This window comes from Uloborus diversus, chromosome 3, assembly GCF_026930045.1.
Source record: "Uloborus diversus isolate 005 chromosome 3, Udiv.v.3.1, whole genome shotgun sequence".
NCBI lineage: Eukaryota > Metazoa > Arthropoda > Arachnida > Araneae > Uloboridae > Uloborus > Uloborus diversus.
The window spans coordinates 33,184,692-33,203,023 of record NC_072733.1 but is presented as its reverse complement, the minus strand read 5'-3'; the positions used below and the strand labels follow the sequence as shown (position 1 = coordinate 33,203,023).

At 31.1% G+C, this 18,332-nt stretch overlaps 1 protein-coding gene across 1 annotated transcript in view; it reads left to right on the top strand.

The window, feature by feature from the left end:
- LOC129218063 (fibroblast growth factor receptor-like 1) overlaps nucleotides 1–18,332 on the top strand; it is a 246,260-nt gene that overhangs the window by 114,520 nt on the left and 113,408 nt on the right. The window contains exon 2 of the mRNA XM_054852251.1: nucleotides 10,279–10,399. Within this exon, the coding sequence (XP_054708226.1) occupies nucleotides 10,312–10,399 (88 nt within the window). The 5' untranslated portion in view covers nucleotides 10,279–10,311. The remainder of the gene's footprint in view (nucleotides 1–10,278; nucleotides 10,400–18,332) is intronic.

Sequence of the window (18,332 nt, the reverse complement as noted above, 5' to 3'; positions counted from 1 at the left end):
AATTAATTATGAAAAAAATTATTATTCAATTTCAAATCGATCAACTGTAACTTTAGAAATTAACTCTAATTACAGTTCAAACACATCTTATAACAATCATTGTACATTTAAAAATTGAAATGAAGAAAAGATAGAAAAGTGCTAAGAAAAATTTAAAAATTTTAAGCAAAACGGAAACAGCAGGCAGTTTTTCTTTTGTTAGCATTTTGTTTGTATGCAAATTAAAATGACACCCACGAAGTCGTGTGGAAAAAATCTGCTTCAAAGGTAATAATCCGCTTTTGTTATGGCTGTCTTTGGCTGGTTTGTTTGAAGTAGGAGCGGCACACTTAGTCGCGGAGGGAAGTTCTTGCCGCCAAACCACACATAGGTTATTTAATGAATTTCAGTTAACCTCAAGTGAATGTAACCTTTCCCTACTATTAATGAAACTTGTTCATAGCGTTTATAATTCAAAAAGCAATCAGGGCTAAATTGCATGGTGCACACCTACTGTGTGTGATCTTTGCCGAGCAACATTTCACGCGATTTAGATGCTGTGGCGAATAATTCGGCGTTGACAGTTTAGTTGAACAAATGAGTATTTTTTTTTTCAAAGCAATGTTTATGTAATGCATGTATGTTGCATCTAAGAAAGCAGCATTCCCCGTCAATCTTATAATTTCTTATATAGAGCGAGCTTTGATTGATTTGTAATTACTTTAAATGCTCCATTTTTCTATATTGAAAAATGGCTGTGAAATGCATACCAATCGGCACTCGTTTTTTTTTTTTTTTTTTTCAATTAAAACCCTTGCCTCTAAACAGCATACATTTAATTGTGCAAAGTGACTACTATTCTGCAATTCTTACGCACCTCATTTCTCGTTACTGTATCGATGACTAAGTATTTGCGGGAAGAAGAAACAGTAAAACATTTTTTAACTTTTTTCAACACCAAACTATTTTCACTTCCAGTAGTTTTATCGTTTTGTATATTTCCCCAGTACAAAATGGGCCCTACTTTTTTTTTTACGGACTCAGCTTAAAAATAATTTTTAATTTTTGCAACAGCCCGATAACTAATAATAATCATTAAATATCACACTAATTTGTCTATAATTAATATCAATGTCCAATAGCCGTTAAAAAATCTTGAAAAAAAAATAACTTTCTAATGCTATAACTGATCTTAACATATTAATCGCAAAAAATAACAAATAACATTACAAAAAGCAATATGATTATATGTGTGAGAAAAGACAAATTCAACATCGCATTATTTTTAAAATCAAAAGAAACCATCTTTCTAAATTTCTGTTTTCACTAAAATTATATGCCTGTAAGAAAACTTTTAAATTATAAAATTTGCATCAGACTCGATCCTCCTTTTTCAAAAGATTCCCCCTAGTAGTTAGTAAACGTAAAAATCCTTTGCTCCCTAACTCCGCGCTTACAAATGATCTCTTTAAAACTACTAAAACCGTTTTGATTTGGAAATTCAAGTCTAATCGTAATTTTAGTTTTTCAGCAACAATATCTCAACTAAGCGAGAAGCATATTGGATGCTTGGCCGCGTGCCAAGTAATAGAATAAACTAACATATTTTTTTTCTTTTAAAAAAGATTTTTATAGTTTCCACCAATAAAAAGCAAATTAAATGGATGAAATTTTATCAAGATACTTCCTCCAAAGGAAAGATTAGGGACCGTAATGCTTTTACAAAGTAACAGTTTTCAGTTCTACCTTAATAGTTTCAATTAGGAATAAATATTATATTATATTATATACAGGGAGGTTATGGTTAAAGTGGCCATGTTTAGAATTACCTAGTAGGTGTTTGGTTGTTTTTTTTCTTATTAATTGTGGTGAGTACATACACTTTGTTCTTCCCCGTTAGGAAAAGTATAAAATGCCCCCTCCCTCCCAAAAAAAAGAAAGAAAAACAAATGCTTAAGACGATGATAATCTGAGAAAACTACTTCCACACATTTCATGTTTTTTGTGAGCAGTACATCATTGTAAGGTAAGCTGTAAAGAGGGGAAAACTTATTTTTACTTTAATTAATACATCAAGTGTCATTTTATTTTGAAATGGTATGCACCCCCTAAAATGGCAGCAAAGCATTTTTAGGCAGGACAAAAAAAAAAAAAAACTATCGAAGATTTTCAGCGGATATTTCGGATATGCATATAAAAGATTTTCTAAATTAATTTGTCATCGATGTTAAATGTGGTATCAGAACTGTTTTTATAAATATTAATTTCATAACTCATGACAGAATTAAGTAAATGCTTTTATCACCGTGAAATCTGTTTTTGCAATTGGCTTTGTTCTTAGTTTTATGTGAAAAGAAAATCTGTGCTATAACAATGGTAGTTCAGATATTATTCTCAAAAGTGTATTCACAAGATTTCATTTTAATACTGATTAAATTTTTACACTGTTAAAACCAGGGGTTCCAGACGAGAGAATATATTCCCCCTAAGGTGAAGGCATGGTACCGAAGGATGCCATAGTAGCCAGGAAACGCAGCAGGGGTGCGAAAACAGCAGGCAATCGCAGAATGAATCGTTACGCATGCGCGTTGACTTCGACATTCATTCAACCACTTCAATATGGCGGACGCAGGATCAGTAGCTCGATGTTACGTTCACATTGAATTAAGTAAAATATTGGATTAAAACTCTTCTAGGATTAAAACTTTCGAGGATTCAACTCCAAAATAACAAGTAAGTACAGTTTTTGATCACTTTGTAGCTTTCAGGGCTTTCAAACATAGTTGAAAGTGTTTTTAAAAGTACGCTTACTGCTTTTTATTGTTTAACGGTTACTGTATTGCTATTTCCAACATTCAAACTAATACTAAAAATATCTATCATTATTTTCTTGAGTACTCGATAAGCAACGTTTAACCACCACATTATTGACCAGCAGTAAGATAATAATCAACAAGTGAGATGAAATAATGAAAAAAATGATTCTTCTGCTTCGTAGATTATAAAACAGAATACCAAGCGGGAAAAAATAAACTAAAAAATAAAACTCGTTCCGTCTAGTTTTTTTTTTTTTTTTCATTCAAGTGTTTGAATCATTTCCTGTTAGCGGTTATCTAATTAGTGTTATTTTGTGAAGCCGATAATATAGCGTTACAAATTTCTTTTGGTTTTTAAAAGTGGCGAAAAACTTCTATTCTTTAAATTTAAATATGTTTGTGACAGCTCTTTGATACCAAGTAAAGGGGGTAGATATTTATTGTTTTATTTATTTTTAATGTATATTACTGAAAAAAAAAGTCATCAATACGCAGAATTTTTTGACACGTTTTTAACGGCCCCAGAGTTGTTATTTTCATTATTATTATTTATTTTATTAATTTAAAGAAAAGGATAAAAATTTCACTGGTCCGTAATTCCTTTCATTTGCTTTTACCTGTCGTGTGTCAAAAGAGGATGAGAAACACTGAGTTAAAGCACGATCAGATGAATTAAAGCAACGCTTCTTAACTATGTTGAAAACTCTGAAATATGATCAAATGCTGTAATTACAAGTTTTAATCTTTTCCAGTGGTTAATTCAATGTGAAAAATATCCAAAACGTAGAATATCATGAATCAAAACTAGATATATGTAAAAAAAAGAACAACTACACAACTGTATTCAAAAACACACACAATACGGAAGAGGGGGGAGTGGGATCTACAGTAGAAATTAGTAAGGGTGCCATTTTTCTCTCAGAAGGTTCTTTCTGGTCACCCCAGCTGCCTATCTTTTAGAAGGTGCCTGTTTTTCACCCAAATAAGAGGTGCCATTTCGGCTCCATATTGGGTGTCGCTGGTGAACAAGCTTTTCACCCCTGAAAGGTGCCAAACGCAACCTGTAGTTTTAACAGTGTATGATAAAATTGCTAGTTGCTGTTTGAAGTTTGCAAAGTGAAATAATTAGTATAAATGATTTTAATGTAATAAAAATAGTTTTAGTATAACAATTAATCCTTGTCAAGTTTTCTGTAAGTTTGGAGAAACTTGAAGAAAAACATCATGTTATAAGCCAAAACTGTGCTCAATAGATTAGTAGTGCTTTATTAGAAATGCTTACATTTTCAAAAATATACCTCTTATTTTAACTAAAATGCATAGAATAAATGTGCAACTTGAGAAAGTTTCATTTTATTTAAAGGATTTTACGATGCCTATTTTACAATTAGTTTTTTTTTAATAAAGGAACTTCTTTTTCTTTCCTTTTTCTTTTTTTTTGTACAATTAGTTTTAGGTATTTCAATGCACACTTCACTGGTTTTTTATTGGACATTTTAAGCTGAAACATGCCTTTTCTATAAGACCAAATTTATAGCGTAACTGAACCTATATTTCTTTTAACGCGAAAAAATGTCTAACATTGAAAGCGTTCACTTTTGACTCCGTAGTGTCTTTCACATGGTTGCAACGTATCATTATTTTTATTTCTGTTTTATTTTGACCATCTTTTCAAAGTGAAATCTTCGTAGAGTACAAGCGTGTCAAAACTTCCATAGTGTCAATATGCTGTGGCAGCGTTTGTTGTGTTACTTATTTCTGATGACAAGTCTGAGTGAGAGAATAATCCGTTTTTTAAGAAATGTTTTACTCGATACATTTTATAAGATAAGAATTTTTCTTTCTATATGGTTGACTTTAAAGTCTCATCCTTTAAAAAAAAAAATCTTGTGTTGTTTTTAGACTTGTTTCAATTTGTGACTCCTGTAGTTTTGCAATTCGCTTATAAAATTTCGAAATTAAAAAAAGCTGAAAACATGGCAGATGATTTCATCAGTGTTTGATAAAGTAAAAATGTAAATGTATTTAATATCATAGAATTTATTCTAAGATTAATTGACTTCAAAAAACGAAACAGATTAGTCAGAAATGTGAAATAAATTAAGAGTTTACCAGCAATACAAAAAAAGGAAAACGAAAAAGTATATGTGAATATAGATGAGAGAGAGGGAGGGGGGAGGGGAAACAGGGAACATAAAGTACAGGAATTAGCAATATGAAGCGAAGAAAAGAGAGGCGGCAGGGCTGCCCCTGGAAATTTTCCGAAATTGTTGCTCTAAGAAAGCAATTCTAGACAAGCTTGATGACGTTAGAGGAAAGGGAGGTTCGAGGGCCCTCCCCTCAGAAATGTTCTGAAATTTGAAACCTTTAAAACGCGATAGTAGGTCTTTTTTTTAGTAACGTTTAGGAAAGGAATGGCGTCCAGGGATTCTTCCAAGCAATTTTTCGAAATATAAGTTCCAAAAACGCCATTTAAGAAAAATTTTAACGATGTTAGGGGGCTTGGGGATTTTTTCTGGAATTTTTCTGAAACTGTTGCTCAATAAACGCAATTCTAGACAATCTAGGTGGTGTAGGGAGTGGCCAGTTTCGAGTGGTAACCCCTAGGAATTGTTTCTAAATTAAAATATTCAAAATAAGATTGTAGACTTTTTACTATCCCATTATGGAAAAAGATGGTGTTTAGGGACTCCCCCAGCCATTTTTTGTAACAAAAACTCAAAAAATTTAACTTCAATTGATCTAAGATGCAGTAATGGGGAACGGAGTGCGGAGATTATTCTCCAAAAAACTTAAAAATTCGCTCTACAAGCAGTTCTAGACGCTTTGTTGATATTAGGGGGAGGGGAGTTCCAAGGGCTGAATGTTTTTATACTGTGTGGTTAAAGGTAGTCTAGTTACGAAAGGCAAACATTTATTATATACTCTAACTAAAACACATTACATTTGAAATCAATAAACATATATCAAACAGTCCCTTCTAGGAACAACCGTAAGTTTTATATTCTAACACCATTTCAGATACCTTGCCAGATCCAAGCAAACCAGAGACCTATGAAAAATTTGCCAGATTTGCATTTGCTTTTTCTTCTACGTTGCCACAAAACATTGAAGTTTCTGAAACGATATCTTCGGCCAAATATATACGTTTATTCATTCATTCATTTGGACATGCGTTTCGAGGGGCGGAAGTATCCTTCTCTCCAATTAGGTACACCACTTATGAGGTTCTTAATATTCAAATACATAAAAATTAAAAGTCAAATTATAAAATGCTGGGAATAAAGGGCAAATATATAGTAAAAACGTCACACCCGTGCAAATGGATTGAGCAATATGCACTACATATTACTCCACATATTCTTCACACTACAGATTACACAATATACACGACACACATATAGAGACTTACTTTCTCTAAAAATCAAATTTACCTCCACCAGATCACCTCCTTTGGGACTTAAATACCCTACTCTGAATTTTACACTTAGGCACAGTGGCGTATATAATAGGAGAGAGTTGGGGATAAATCCCTCTCCAAAACTCAAAAACTTTCTAATTAGTTTTAATATATTTCCCCTTATAACTAGGCTCAAGTTCATACCTCCGAAAGAAACCTATTAAATTTTTATGAGTACAGGCTTCATTAATGTACCACAAATAGAGATATTTACAACATTCTAAAAAATCTGCTAAGCAAAGTGCTTTTTAATTTCACCCAGAAATTTTCGATACTTGATCTGCTGAGTTTATTAAATTCATCGAAAACATGTCAAAACAGAAAATGCGCAGAATTTATTTACTCAGCAGTTGCAATTTGTTTAAGAGTGAAAAATGGATATCAAATCTCTTTGAAGCAAGTCATGTGGTAAACATGTTGCTTATGTCACCAAGATTATGTAGCACACAACATTTAAAATTAGAAGGAAACGTAAAAAAAATACTTCGAGTTAGCGCGAAACCAATCATTATTAATGTACCCATAGTTCTCAATAGTTTCATCATTTAACCAATTTGCAAAGTGCAAATGCAATACCACCTCGTAAAAGGTAATTAATCACAATTGTGATGCATTCATGTTCACACAATAAGAGACTTTTTAGTTGCAATTTTGAATTGAACTTTTAATGACATCCAATCGCTTGACTCATAAATATAATTACTTATTCAATACTTTAGTGTGTAGAGCCAAAAACTACCTACTTTTATAATTAAGCATTTACACTCATAATTTTTAACTTTTTATGTTTTTGTTTTAACGAAATGTTCAATCGTTTAAATCATGAACATAATTATTAATTCAATACTTCAATGCGTTTAGACAAAATTTATATTAGCCAAAAATTTACTCGCATAATTTTTTCAGTTTTTATGCTTTTTGTTTAAAAAAATATCAACTTTGATTTGACTTATTGTAACACCGGTTAAATTTATCATTAATTTCCCTTTTATACTGCTTTAAATGAAATCTGCAAATATTAGCATACAAACACACGTAAATTCATATCTTTAAAAGCATACTTTGTCATTTTGTCAGTTCTAAACCAAGTGACTGAGCTGAGAATTATAACTGTGGGGAATAATAGTTAATAGTTAACATTGGTTTTTAATTTGAAACTAGTCAAAAAACAAAATTTCTTGTCTGACAGAATGTCGTACATTACGTCTCAAAGATTTACGTGCATAGGGGAGATTGCGGATACTTGATCCCCACTTTAATTTTCAATTTTTTTTCTGCTGCAAATTATTAGTTAAAAAAAAGTGCGTGAACAAAGATAATGTTTTCCTCTATCTGACAGTATTTTTTTTTTAGTTGAAATCAAACAGATAGATTTGGTAAAACATTTTTTTCTTCAAAAATTCCAAAGGGATCATGTATCCCCACGTCAAGGGATATATGATCCTTTAATGGGGATAATTGATCCCACTGAGAAATTACATAGACTTTTCATTAGATCGGCAATTTATTTATGGATTTTAGTTTTTCACATAAAGTTTCTAAAAGATAACACCATTTCTAATTTTCTTTATTAGATTATAATAACGTGAACACAAAATAACAGTTTCAAATTTCACTAGACATTTGTAAAAACAAATGTACACAACTTTCATGAACTTATGACGCTTTTGATCAGTTACTTATTATCCAATACAGTTGTAAAAAAAAATACTATACTTTATAAATAAAACTAACAATTTTTTTTAAACTAGCGTATTGAAGCTAAAATTACAACAAATAAAAAATAAGGATGACAAGCGCGAAAATCATCTTATTTGTTTCTTGTCTTGCAATGATAAAATTCAGAGTTTAATCAATTGAATTAATTTTTTTAAAAAATGGGAAGAAAAATGTAAGTATCAGTGTACTTATAAAAAAGAAATCATAGCTTATATGTTTTCAAAACCTGAAAAGTTAGATGCAAACAATCCGTCTGTTGTAGTTATTAATGTTCCGCTAAACCCAACTGGATGTGTGCAGCTTAATACATTTTGTCAATTTTTCAGCAAAAATAGATTAAGCACAGTACCTTTTCGCTTCAGAAAACTTATTTCAAACTTTAGAAATCCAATCTAGCATTCTATTCGCTAATGGGTCTACATAATGGACAACTCACTTTTTTGTTGTAAATCTAACTATAGCAAAAGCATTTTTTTCTTTCAAACAAAGATTTAACATCTATTTCAACTTGTTTAAGCTCATTTGGCTGATAAGAATATAATTTATCAGTAGAGTTAGTTTATGTTTAGATGTTTGAGGAGTTATGTGGGTTACAAGTGCGAACTGATATTTTAATTGTTTAGCATATTTACTGTAGCAATTGTTTAAATCTATCACTCAAACTATGATAAATTTTATTATGTTAACATGGTTTTGAATGTTTAAAGTTAATGTCAACTAAGTAAACAATATTTATATTGTTTTCATTGTGTTTACATTGTCATACGGATACTTGATCCCTGGGATCATGTATCCCTCGAAACGATGGGATCAAGTATCCCTAATATACAAACATACTTGCTCTATTATAAACAATCAGTAGCAATTTACTAAAATTATGTCTCAATTATTAAACACTGTCTATACTTTAACATTTCACTTTGGAAATTTTTTAAAGTTGTATTTAACGGATAGTGTAAACTTCGGAATGCTTTCCTAAAAAAAAGTTTCTCTTGACACATTCAGACGATCATTTCTTGAGCGAAAATAAAATGGGTGAAAAAAACAAAATGTTGCCAGTTTTTATTTACAAGTATAACTTTAATATAATTGCCAGGTTTCAAATCTCTACTTAATGATTTTGGTACATTTTTGGCTATGGGATCATGTATCCCTAGGGGTCAAATATCACCAGTCTCCCCTAATTTTTACGGCAAAAATCGAAAAGTTTTTTAGAATATTTTTTATCATTTATAGTTTAAAACAGTTGTTTTGAATTATGACTTCAGAAGTAATTATTTGAGAATATTCAGAATTCGTTTTTCTTTTGCCTTTCCTAATTTTATAAAATAACTATTAGAATTTTTTTAAGTGATTAAAATTTAACCACTTCCAACTCGCTCCCGTCAAAATCACAAGCTGAGTTTTCGTCTTCTAGTTCTCGTGCCTGTGATATTTCCGGGCTAGAACGTATAAAGGAGATAAAAAAATTTTAAAAATCAAAAATGTATAAGTTTTCTGTACAAACACCTTTATTTGTATAATATTCTTGAATTAAAAGTAGGCATTTTTATGACAGTTTTCTTGAATTTAAAGGAATCTTTAAGGGTTTAAACTGTGACTTAAGAAATGTGTAAGTGTAACATAATGGTTTAAGCTAGAACAGTAAATTTTTAATTTTGCTCAAGCACTCAAGAAAAAAAATCGTCTGACAATTTTCTTTTTAAGTAATTGCAAAAATAATTTTTACGTTCAAATTTGGAAGCATTTAAAAAATATACTTTAGCATTTTACAAAAAAAAAAATGTTAAAGTCCATCCGCAGATATTTATAATTTTTCATTTCTCATTAATTTTATATGTTTGCCAAAAAACTGTTATTAGAAAGAAAGAAAAATAGGAAGCGTTGACCTCCGAATTCATGTTCCAGCTCTATTGAATCTTTTCCCAATTCATGTGTCAGAATCAATCTGAAGAAACGAACTAATGAGTAATAGCTTGAGGAGACGAGTTTTTTCCATGAGTTTTTCTGAGCTTCTTCCTAATCAGGAAAAAAATCGGAAACATGCTTAATATTCTTCCAGCAATCGAATATCATAATCATCTATCCATCATATGGATGGGTAAGTGAGAGCTTTTTGTATTTTTTCTGAAATCACGTGCAATAAATCCGGCTTTAATGGCTTAATTACGTGGTTTAACGTGAGCCGTAAGGTCATTCTCGACGCTTAGAGCAGTTGTGAAGCTACTTAATGGTATGTTCAACTCTTCTTTTTTTCCCTTCATTTTTCTTTGGGACTAAGTTGATGACGTTTCCTTCCGACAGGAGATGTGTCTCATGTCCCGCAAGATGTAAGGGATGACGTCTTCAACTTCTTTTCTTTTCCACCGACTTATGTTGGGGAGCGTGTGGCTGGGTTTGATTGCACTGGTCGCTCAAGCTCAAAGTAAGTACTCTTTAATTTATTTATTATTTTTTCTTATTTTTGTCGAGATAAAAATGTTTGATGGAAATCGCGATTAGATAAAATTTTAACTGCGTTTTTCTTTCTTTCTTTCCTTTTTTATTAACAGAGCTAGTTAAAACACGAAAACTCCTTTATTTTACAATTTTTCAATGCGTTTAAAATATATACACCTATATTGGATTCATTAGTGTTATATTTATAAAAAGTATTGTTTTGTGCTAGAAGCTTTTGTACAAAAAAAAAAAAAAAAAAAAAACTCTTTTTGTGCATGTTTTACACCTGTAAAATATTCTCATTTTTGCTCCCTACATCTAGTTGCTTTACGAAGTATTATTTTTAACTCCTTGGTCTCTTTTGAGTGTAATTTTGTCTTCGTGAAACACTCTTCAGCGGTCTCTTGAGTTAACATGCCAAAAACCTTCATTTAATTAGTATTGGCAAGAAATTGCCTATTCAATCAATTTTTTTCCGAGAGGATTTCCAGTGAATATGCATTTTTAATGGTAAGTTGTGAGAAGGAAGTAGTATGTAAAACTTTAGAGAAACAGACGAATGAAATTTTGCTTTAGGTAAGTACATTTTATATAATTACTTAAGGATATGGCTTCGTTATCAATTGATGGTTGGAAACATGTTTCACCAGTATTCATGTAAATATATTTATTAACTTAGTTAGTAGTCGAGTAGATAAAAGACTAGTACTCAGCTGTTTTTTATGCAGCTCTAGAAACTTGTTTTGACTAATTTACGGCTTTCAAAAATGTGTAATGAGATTTATTTGAAATCGGTTTTCCCATTGTAAAATATAAATATCTAATATCTAAACGTAAACAGCTGAAATTCATTAAAAAAAAAGTTTATCTGTATCTGCATATAAAAAGAGTATTTTTTTTTTCTTTTTCAAATTATATTTCATTTTCTCCTCTCCATTTTTCAAATCCGCACCATTTAACACCACGAAAGAAACACAAGTGGAAGGGACAGACTTTTTCAAATTCGTACCAACTAGCACCAATAAATAAGCATAAGTAGTAGAGGGCCATTCTTTACTGTGTAGAAATTTGATGATTAAATCATGAGAACAAGTCTGATAAATTTCTTATGGTCCATATAATTGTACCTCACTGGATGCTATGCTTGAGTTTGTGACGAGTAAAATCTAAATTTTTCTAAACCGGAAAAGGTATTTGCTTATAATGCGGTTTATGCCCGTTTATAAGTTACAATAATATTTTAGTTCGCTATATATCCGCAATTTTAATGATCAGTGCTAAAATTTATACAAGTCTGCAAAACATAAAGCAGTTCGCAATCACCACTCTCCTTTCTATAATATTATACGAAGTGTCTTTATAGACATACTTCCAGATGTAGCTCAATTGTATATCACGCTTCTTTGAAATGTACTCTATTGAAGTATTTTCTCGTATAAAGGCATTTTTGAAGAAATCATTAAATAAGTAAGTAATAATGTAGAACAATTTTTGCAGTCGCATACTAGGTTTTACTGGAAACGAGCTGATGTGTGCATCACATGACTTCCTTTTACTTCAATTTAATGTCATTTCCCCATTACTAGCAATTTTGATGTGATTCAATAGACAGATTTTAAAAAGAAAATCGTCAAATTGGCGACAAAACTTGGCGACCAAAAGACAGGCGATATATCGCCAAGTGTCCGACAAATTATAACACCACTTGAGTTTACATCGAAATTAACAATGATTTCCCCCCAAAAAGGGGCAAAAGACCCCTTTAGAAACACCCGAATGCAACCAAAAGGAGAGGTGCACAACTAGACCCCACTAGAAGTCTACGTACCAAATTTCTATTTTCTAGGACATGCCGTTCTTGAGTTATGCGACATACATCCGCACATCCGCACATACATACGTCACGAGAAAATTCGTCTTAATTAACTCGGGGATCGTCAAAATGGATTCTTCAGGTGTCTATGCGTTCTTAGGCATGTATCCACGTGTGGTTGGGTTGAAGAAAAAATCAATATTCATTCGGGGCGAGCAAAATGGAAATTACGGCCGATTTTTGTGTGAAAATTTTTCGCGAATACAATACTTCCTTTTTTTGTAAAAGGAAGTAAAAAGATGTTACCTTTTGAGGCATAGTGGCTTCATTTTAGTCCATCTAGTTTTTTTTTTTTTTTTTTTTTTTTTCCAGCCGAATGACACGGTGGTTTCAATAGAACCGACTTACTCTCATCATGTCTCAGCTCTGAATTTTATGTTATCTGCTTCAAAGGGTTAATTTGCTTTCATATTAGCAGCAGATATTCCTTTCAGGTGAAATTAAAACACGAATATTAAAAATCCATTAAAACATAAGTTGAGTAGGATAAACTTGATGTCATTTCATACTTTTTAGTCAAAAGTTGTTTAACCTTTGAAATCTTTAAGAAATGGAAAACTAACATTCATCTAACTATGTGTTGTTACCATTGGTTTCACTAACACAGTATTAGTGTTTTCAAAATTAAAAAACAAAGAAAATAATGGCAAATTTTATTTCAAACTAAATTTGTTTCGTTGTTTTCGGAAAATGTATAGGTATTACAATGTATTACTATACGAACAAGTTTTTTTTCTACTGTAGTTATATTTCTTATAGTTGTATATTATTTAACAATTTCCAATTTAAAGAAAGCGTGTTCCTAATATAAAAAGCGAATTAATTTTCTTGTAGAATATATCTAGTTTCTTGAATCTATAAAGAAACTTTCCAACTTAGATGTTATTAGTTATTTTGAACCTAAGAAATTTACAAAAACTTTTCGCAGATGGTTTTACTTTATGACTAACTAAAAGGTGGTTTCAGACCTGCCAAAACCATAGTACCTATGTACCATAACCCTATATCGTCGCCTCAGAGCAACAGTAAGATATCTTAATGTTATTTATGGGATTAGATGTCTTACTGTTTCTCTGAGGCGACGATATACCAAAACCCTATACTACCACAAAAATATTACTGATCAAAGCTGCATATTTTACTCCAAATCTTTTTTTTTTTAAATTACTGTTACACAAAACTACTTTTTTACACAAAAAAAGTTTTATATAACATTTAAAAAAAATAAGGTAAACAGGAGTATTACCTTTTACTCATACATTGCTTACAATAAACAATACATGATGCAAATGAGACAGTTTTTTGGTTGATACCGTCACCAACTGAAACAAAATAGTAACATCAGAACAATTTATCTTGTAAAAAGGACTTTAAATGTCTTTATTTGTTGATTCCATTATTATTATTCCCTTTATTTTCCTTTTGTCTTTTGTTAAGCCCCTACGTCGCTTTCAAAGACTTGCTTAGTTAAGTTTCAGAATGTTACATCTTATTTAAAAAAAATTTTCCATTAAGCTAACTTAAAAGTCATCACGTTAAAAATGCGTTGGAAATTAAGAAGATCTTGACGCTAAAGGAGTAACATTACATTTACCCTGAAATTCAGGAAAGAATTTTTCATTTCTTTGGAGATTTTTTTCTTCATTCAAATCATTATTTCTGCATTTGTAAAAACGTTTGTTTACGTCTTTAATTTTAATGACATTTAAGACGAAGGAATTAATTCCGTTTTTTTAAGTGTAGCAAATTAAATACTGAGCTATCAATGAGAAAGATTTTACTTAAGTCTAAATTAGCAATTGGCTTTAAACAATGAGTTGCAATTCAGTAAAATATTTTCAGGAAATACTTTCAAACTATCAATTATTAGCTTGTTTTAGGTTTAATATAACTAGGACTATTTATGAGATTAAACTCACAAAGTAAGCATATTTTCCTTTTAGAATTTTATTTTCTTCCATGTTTAGTCATTGCTTCGTTTACTAATAGTTTCGATTTCTAATGCTTTCATGTACATCAATTTTCATATTAGATTTTTTCTCTTTATATGACTGTTTCTTACCCATTGATTAAATTTTTTTAGGTATCTTTTGTCTCATTTTTTTGTCGAACATTCAGACAGTTGCAATTGGTTTTGATATGAAAAACCGAATTGTTATTTAAATAAGTTCAGGTTATCAATTGCTCTGGATGGAGCACGAGGTTCAACTCCGAACGTTAGAAGAAAATTCGCAATTAGGTCATTAAATTATAAAATTAATCTTTATTTTCTAATACACACCAGTTGTAGTAGAAATAAATTTTAAAATAACACACTAATTTTGACAAACGAAAGCAGAATATAAAGATTTAAAAAAAAAAAAAAAAAAAACTCTAATAAGATATGTTTCTAAAGTTAACGAAAATAATACTATTCCACTAGTAAGGTGCACTAGTTGAAGACTTTTCTCGGAAAAACTAACTCTTATTAACACTACCTAAAGTAGAAAAACTATTACCTATTGTCATTATTTTTTAAGTGAAGCTTCGTCAACTTATCAATCTATAGTCATCAATGAGTGTACACTTTCAGGTTCAATTACGTTTCTTAAAAATTCGCCCCCTACGTTTTCAATACTAACAAGAGGGAAATGTTGGAATTAGACGTGTTTTTTCCGCGTTTTTTTCCGCGAAACCAGATAAGCAAAACTGTACAATAAAGCTAACCTACAAAAGATGACGAAAGTGCAAAAAATAAATAAACAAAAGTTTTCAGAAACTGCCCATGGCTGATACATTACTGCACTAAGAGGGTTATAATGAAATTACTATAAATTCTCGTGATGGCTGTGATTATCATCAAAATAATCATACTAAAAAGTTATTATCGCCGTGGTACTGAAGAACTGTTGAAAAACGGATTAGTACGGGATATGCTGTACTTCGAATGCTAGGTTTCTAATATTGAAAATGCATTTCTAATGAAATAAATAAGCAATTTATTTCAAAACATATGACTCAACCTAGAAATTTACTTAAAAATATAAATAATACAATCTACACCTATACTGCCGTGAGAAGGTAAAGAGCAGAATCTGCAGAAATGAGTATTGAGATATTTAAAGAAACACGTTTTGGTTTGCACACTAACAATAGGGAAATGTTTGTATTTGACGTTTTTTTTTCCTTGCTTTACTTTTAGCGAAAACCAAGTAAACAAGCTTGTACATTGCATGACTAAAATGCAAAAAAAAGAAAAATTGAAAAATTGCAGATACTCTTCTTTGCCTTCCCACGGCAGTATACTTTTTTGTGGCAAAACAGTTTCGCATTATTCGAACTATAGTTTTTATTGAAGCTATATTCTCGAATAACAACATCTATTTTATTCCTTAAACAACTTACTGAAACTGATTCATGCACGCAGTATAGAGAGGGAAAAAAAGTCAGCCCGAACTTATCCATGTCAGCTGTCAAGTAAAGGAAACGGGCACCTGTTTGTTGTTCAAACTTATCCCCCAAAAGAGTTAAATCCTTCTTCTTAAGACAAGCTCCGGGGCAATCCTAAAAGCCTTTATTTTCTTTGGAAATGCTTGTTGAATAACTCTTTTAAATAGTTCGTAAAAAGAAATAGGATACATATAAATCAGAGTAAATTGTTATTTCCTTTCTTATTCGTTTCCTGTTTATACAAGACAGTTTGGAAAATTTAGCAGGGCATTTATATTTAATTTAAATAATGTAATTGAGATTTCTGATTGAATTTTAACGCAAGGAAAAAAGCTTATGATATCTATTTCTAAATTGAATTAAATTCTAATTACACCGATTAGCTTCGGTCGTATTATCCACTTGTGTTTTCACAATATTCTTTTTTTTTTTTTTTTTTTTTTTTTTTAACTTATGATTGTGTTATCGTCCGCTTTTAGATTTTACACAAATTTCTTGTGTTTAATGTTTGAAGATGCAATGTAACAATGTTTTTAGTTATAATTTAAATGTATGTGTGAATGTCACTAATATTTTTTTAGTTATTGAACACACTATGTATCGTTTTTTACCAATTATTCGGATTATTCGCGGATTTCGCCTATCCGCAGTTACCGTGCCACTCTATTCCGCGGATTATCGGGTTTTGTGCTTTTTTCCTTTCTAATAAGTTTTGAAGGAATCGTTCATTTCAAATAAAACTGTTTTAGTTTAAAATAGTTTGGCCAAGACATCTCATTCTTATATTATTTTTTTTATTTGAACATTTTTCACTATTATGAACATCTCAAAAGAATTTGATATTATAGTCTTCGGAGGAAATTGAATCCTACTCGAACAGATACGAATTGATTTAAATACATCCCAACAGGTGGATTTTGCTTCAAATAAAACGTCTTTGTAAAGAGCTGTTAACAAACGAGTAAAACAGGAACAAAAAAAAATATTTTGTTCATTTCATAATATTTATGAAGCATTAAAACCGTTTTAGATTAGCACCAACATGCTACTGCTGTCTGCACTTAATATCTACATTAAAATTGTTTTTTCCTTTTTTGTTGAATTAAAAACCTATTTTTAGTTTATATACCGAAACAATTATAATTTGAAAATTATACCTGTTTCTCGTTCTGAAAATTATATTTGTTGACTCATTTTTCTGCATCATATAAATCGTATTTATTCAAACAATAAAGCACTATTCTTAGCCTTTACTTATAACTGTACAATAACTTTTTACAAAAGCAATATCTGCTCAGAATATGCTCCTTATATCACTATTAGAAACGTTTTCTCTAGAATTTCTGGTTATTTTCCCGCTGGGACTTTGCGATTCCATGAAACAACGTTCGTGTTATCCCACACCATTGACTTCGCTGGACTCGCTCAGTAAATGTTACATCTCACTTAAAAAACTAACACAGATTTTCAAAACATTTCCCCCAAATATTCTTTTTTCTCAGCTAAGACTCCTCTATCTGTTCCTGTACAGTGGTAAAGAAGTTTTTTTTTTCTTTTATCATAACATTTTTTGAATGCAACATGTTTAAGACAACATTTTAAATTCGTGGATCATCTATCTATATATATATAAATGAATGTTTGTCTGTATGTCATCCATGAACTCAAAAACTACCCAGCAGATTTGGCTGAAACTTTCACCGTTTGTTATTTTTGATACGGGGAATGTTTATAGACCAGTTTGAAGAAAATCCGATCGATAGTTCCTTTTTTTATTCCAATTTAAGTCACAATCCATTGGATAAATACGAATAAAATTATCGGCTGCAGAAATTAACTCGCGTGAAAGATCTCATTGATAAGAAGTTAGCTGTTGCCATTTTTCTTGAGTTCGAACAAATAAATTCTTTCTTTATTGTTTTATGGCTTTTCATGCAACGGGGGGATTTAAAACTTTTCTATTTGATATTTTTAGCGATTGATTGATCTTGCAAACTGCGTGAGTACAAAATTTGAGTATAGTCACGGCTTCACTTGATACCTGGACCGATTATTATGAAAATTGCTATATATATGTATTTTTCCACGGAGAAGGTGCATAATATGCTCATTGAAGCCACTCGCCACCAGGTGGCACTGCAGAGTAGCAACTTCTGCCCCGTTCAACCGATTGTCATGAAAATCAGTATAATGATGTATTTTTTTGTTGGCGTAGCAACGCGCGTCGGGTACAGCTAGTTCTAAATAAACTAATGCAAAATAGTTGCTCAGATCTACGTTTTTGAAGAGGAAATTTGAGGAGAAATGGATAGATTAACCTTACATTTCAGTAAAATACTGCAAAGGCAGATGAGTGGAGCGTATTTTATCGTACACACCTCAATTGTTTATATATATTTTAAATTATTTAAATTTTTGAGCAATCACGATTGCTAATTGTTTTTACTTGACCGTCCTTGGCGTTGTGGTTCCTTTTTCAACCCCACCGGCCTCTGCAGGCGCGGCTCCACCCGGTAGCCGCGTTTCCTTGTCGGTGGCGTTCATGTCCAACACACACACACACACACACGCTCATACACACATACACACCCGCGCCTTTACACACATACACACACGC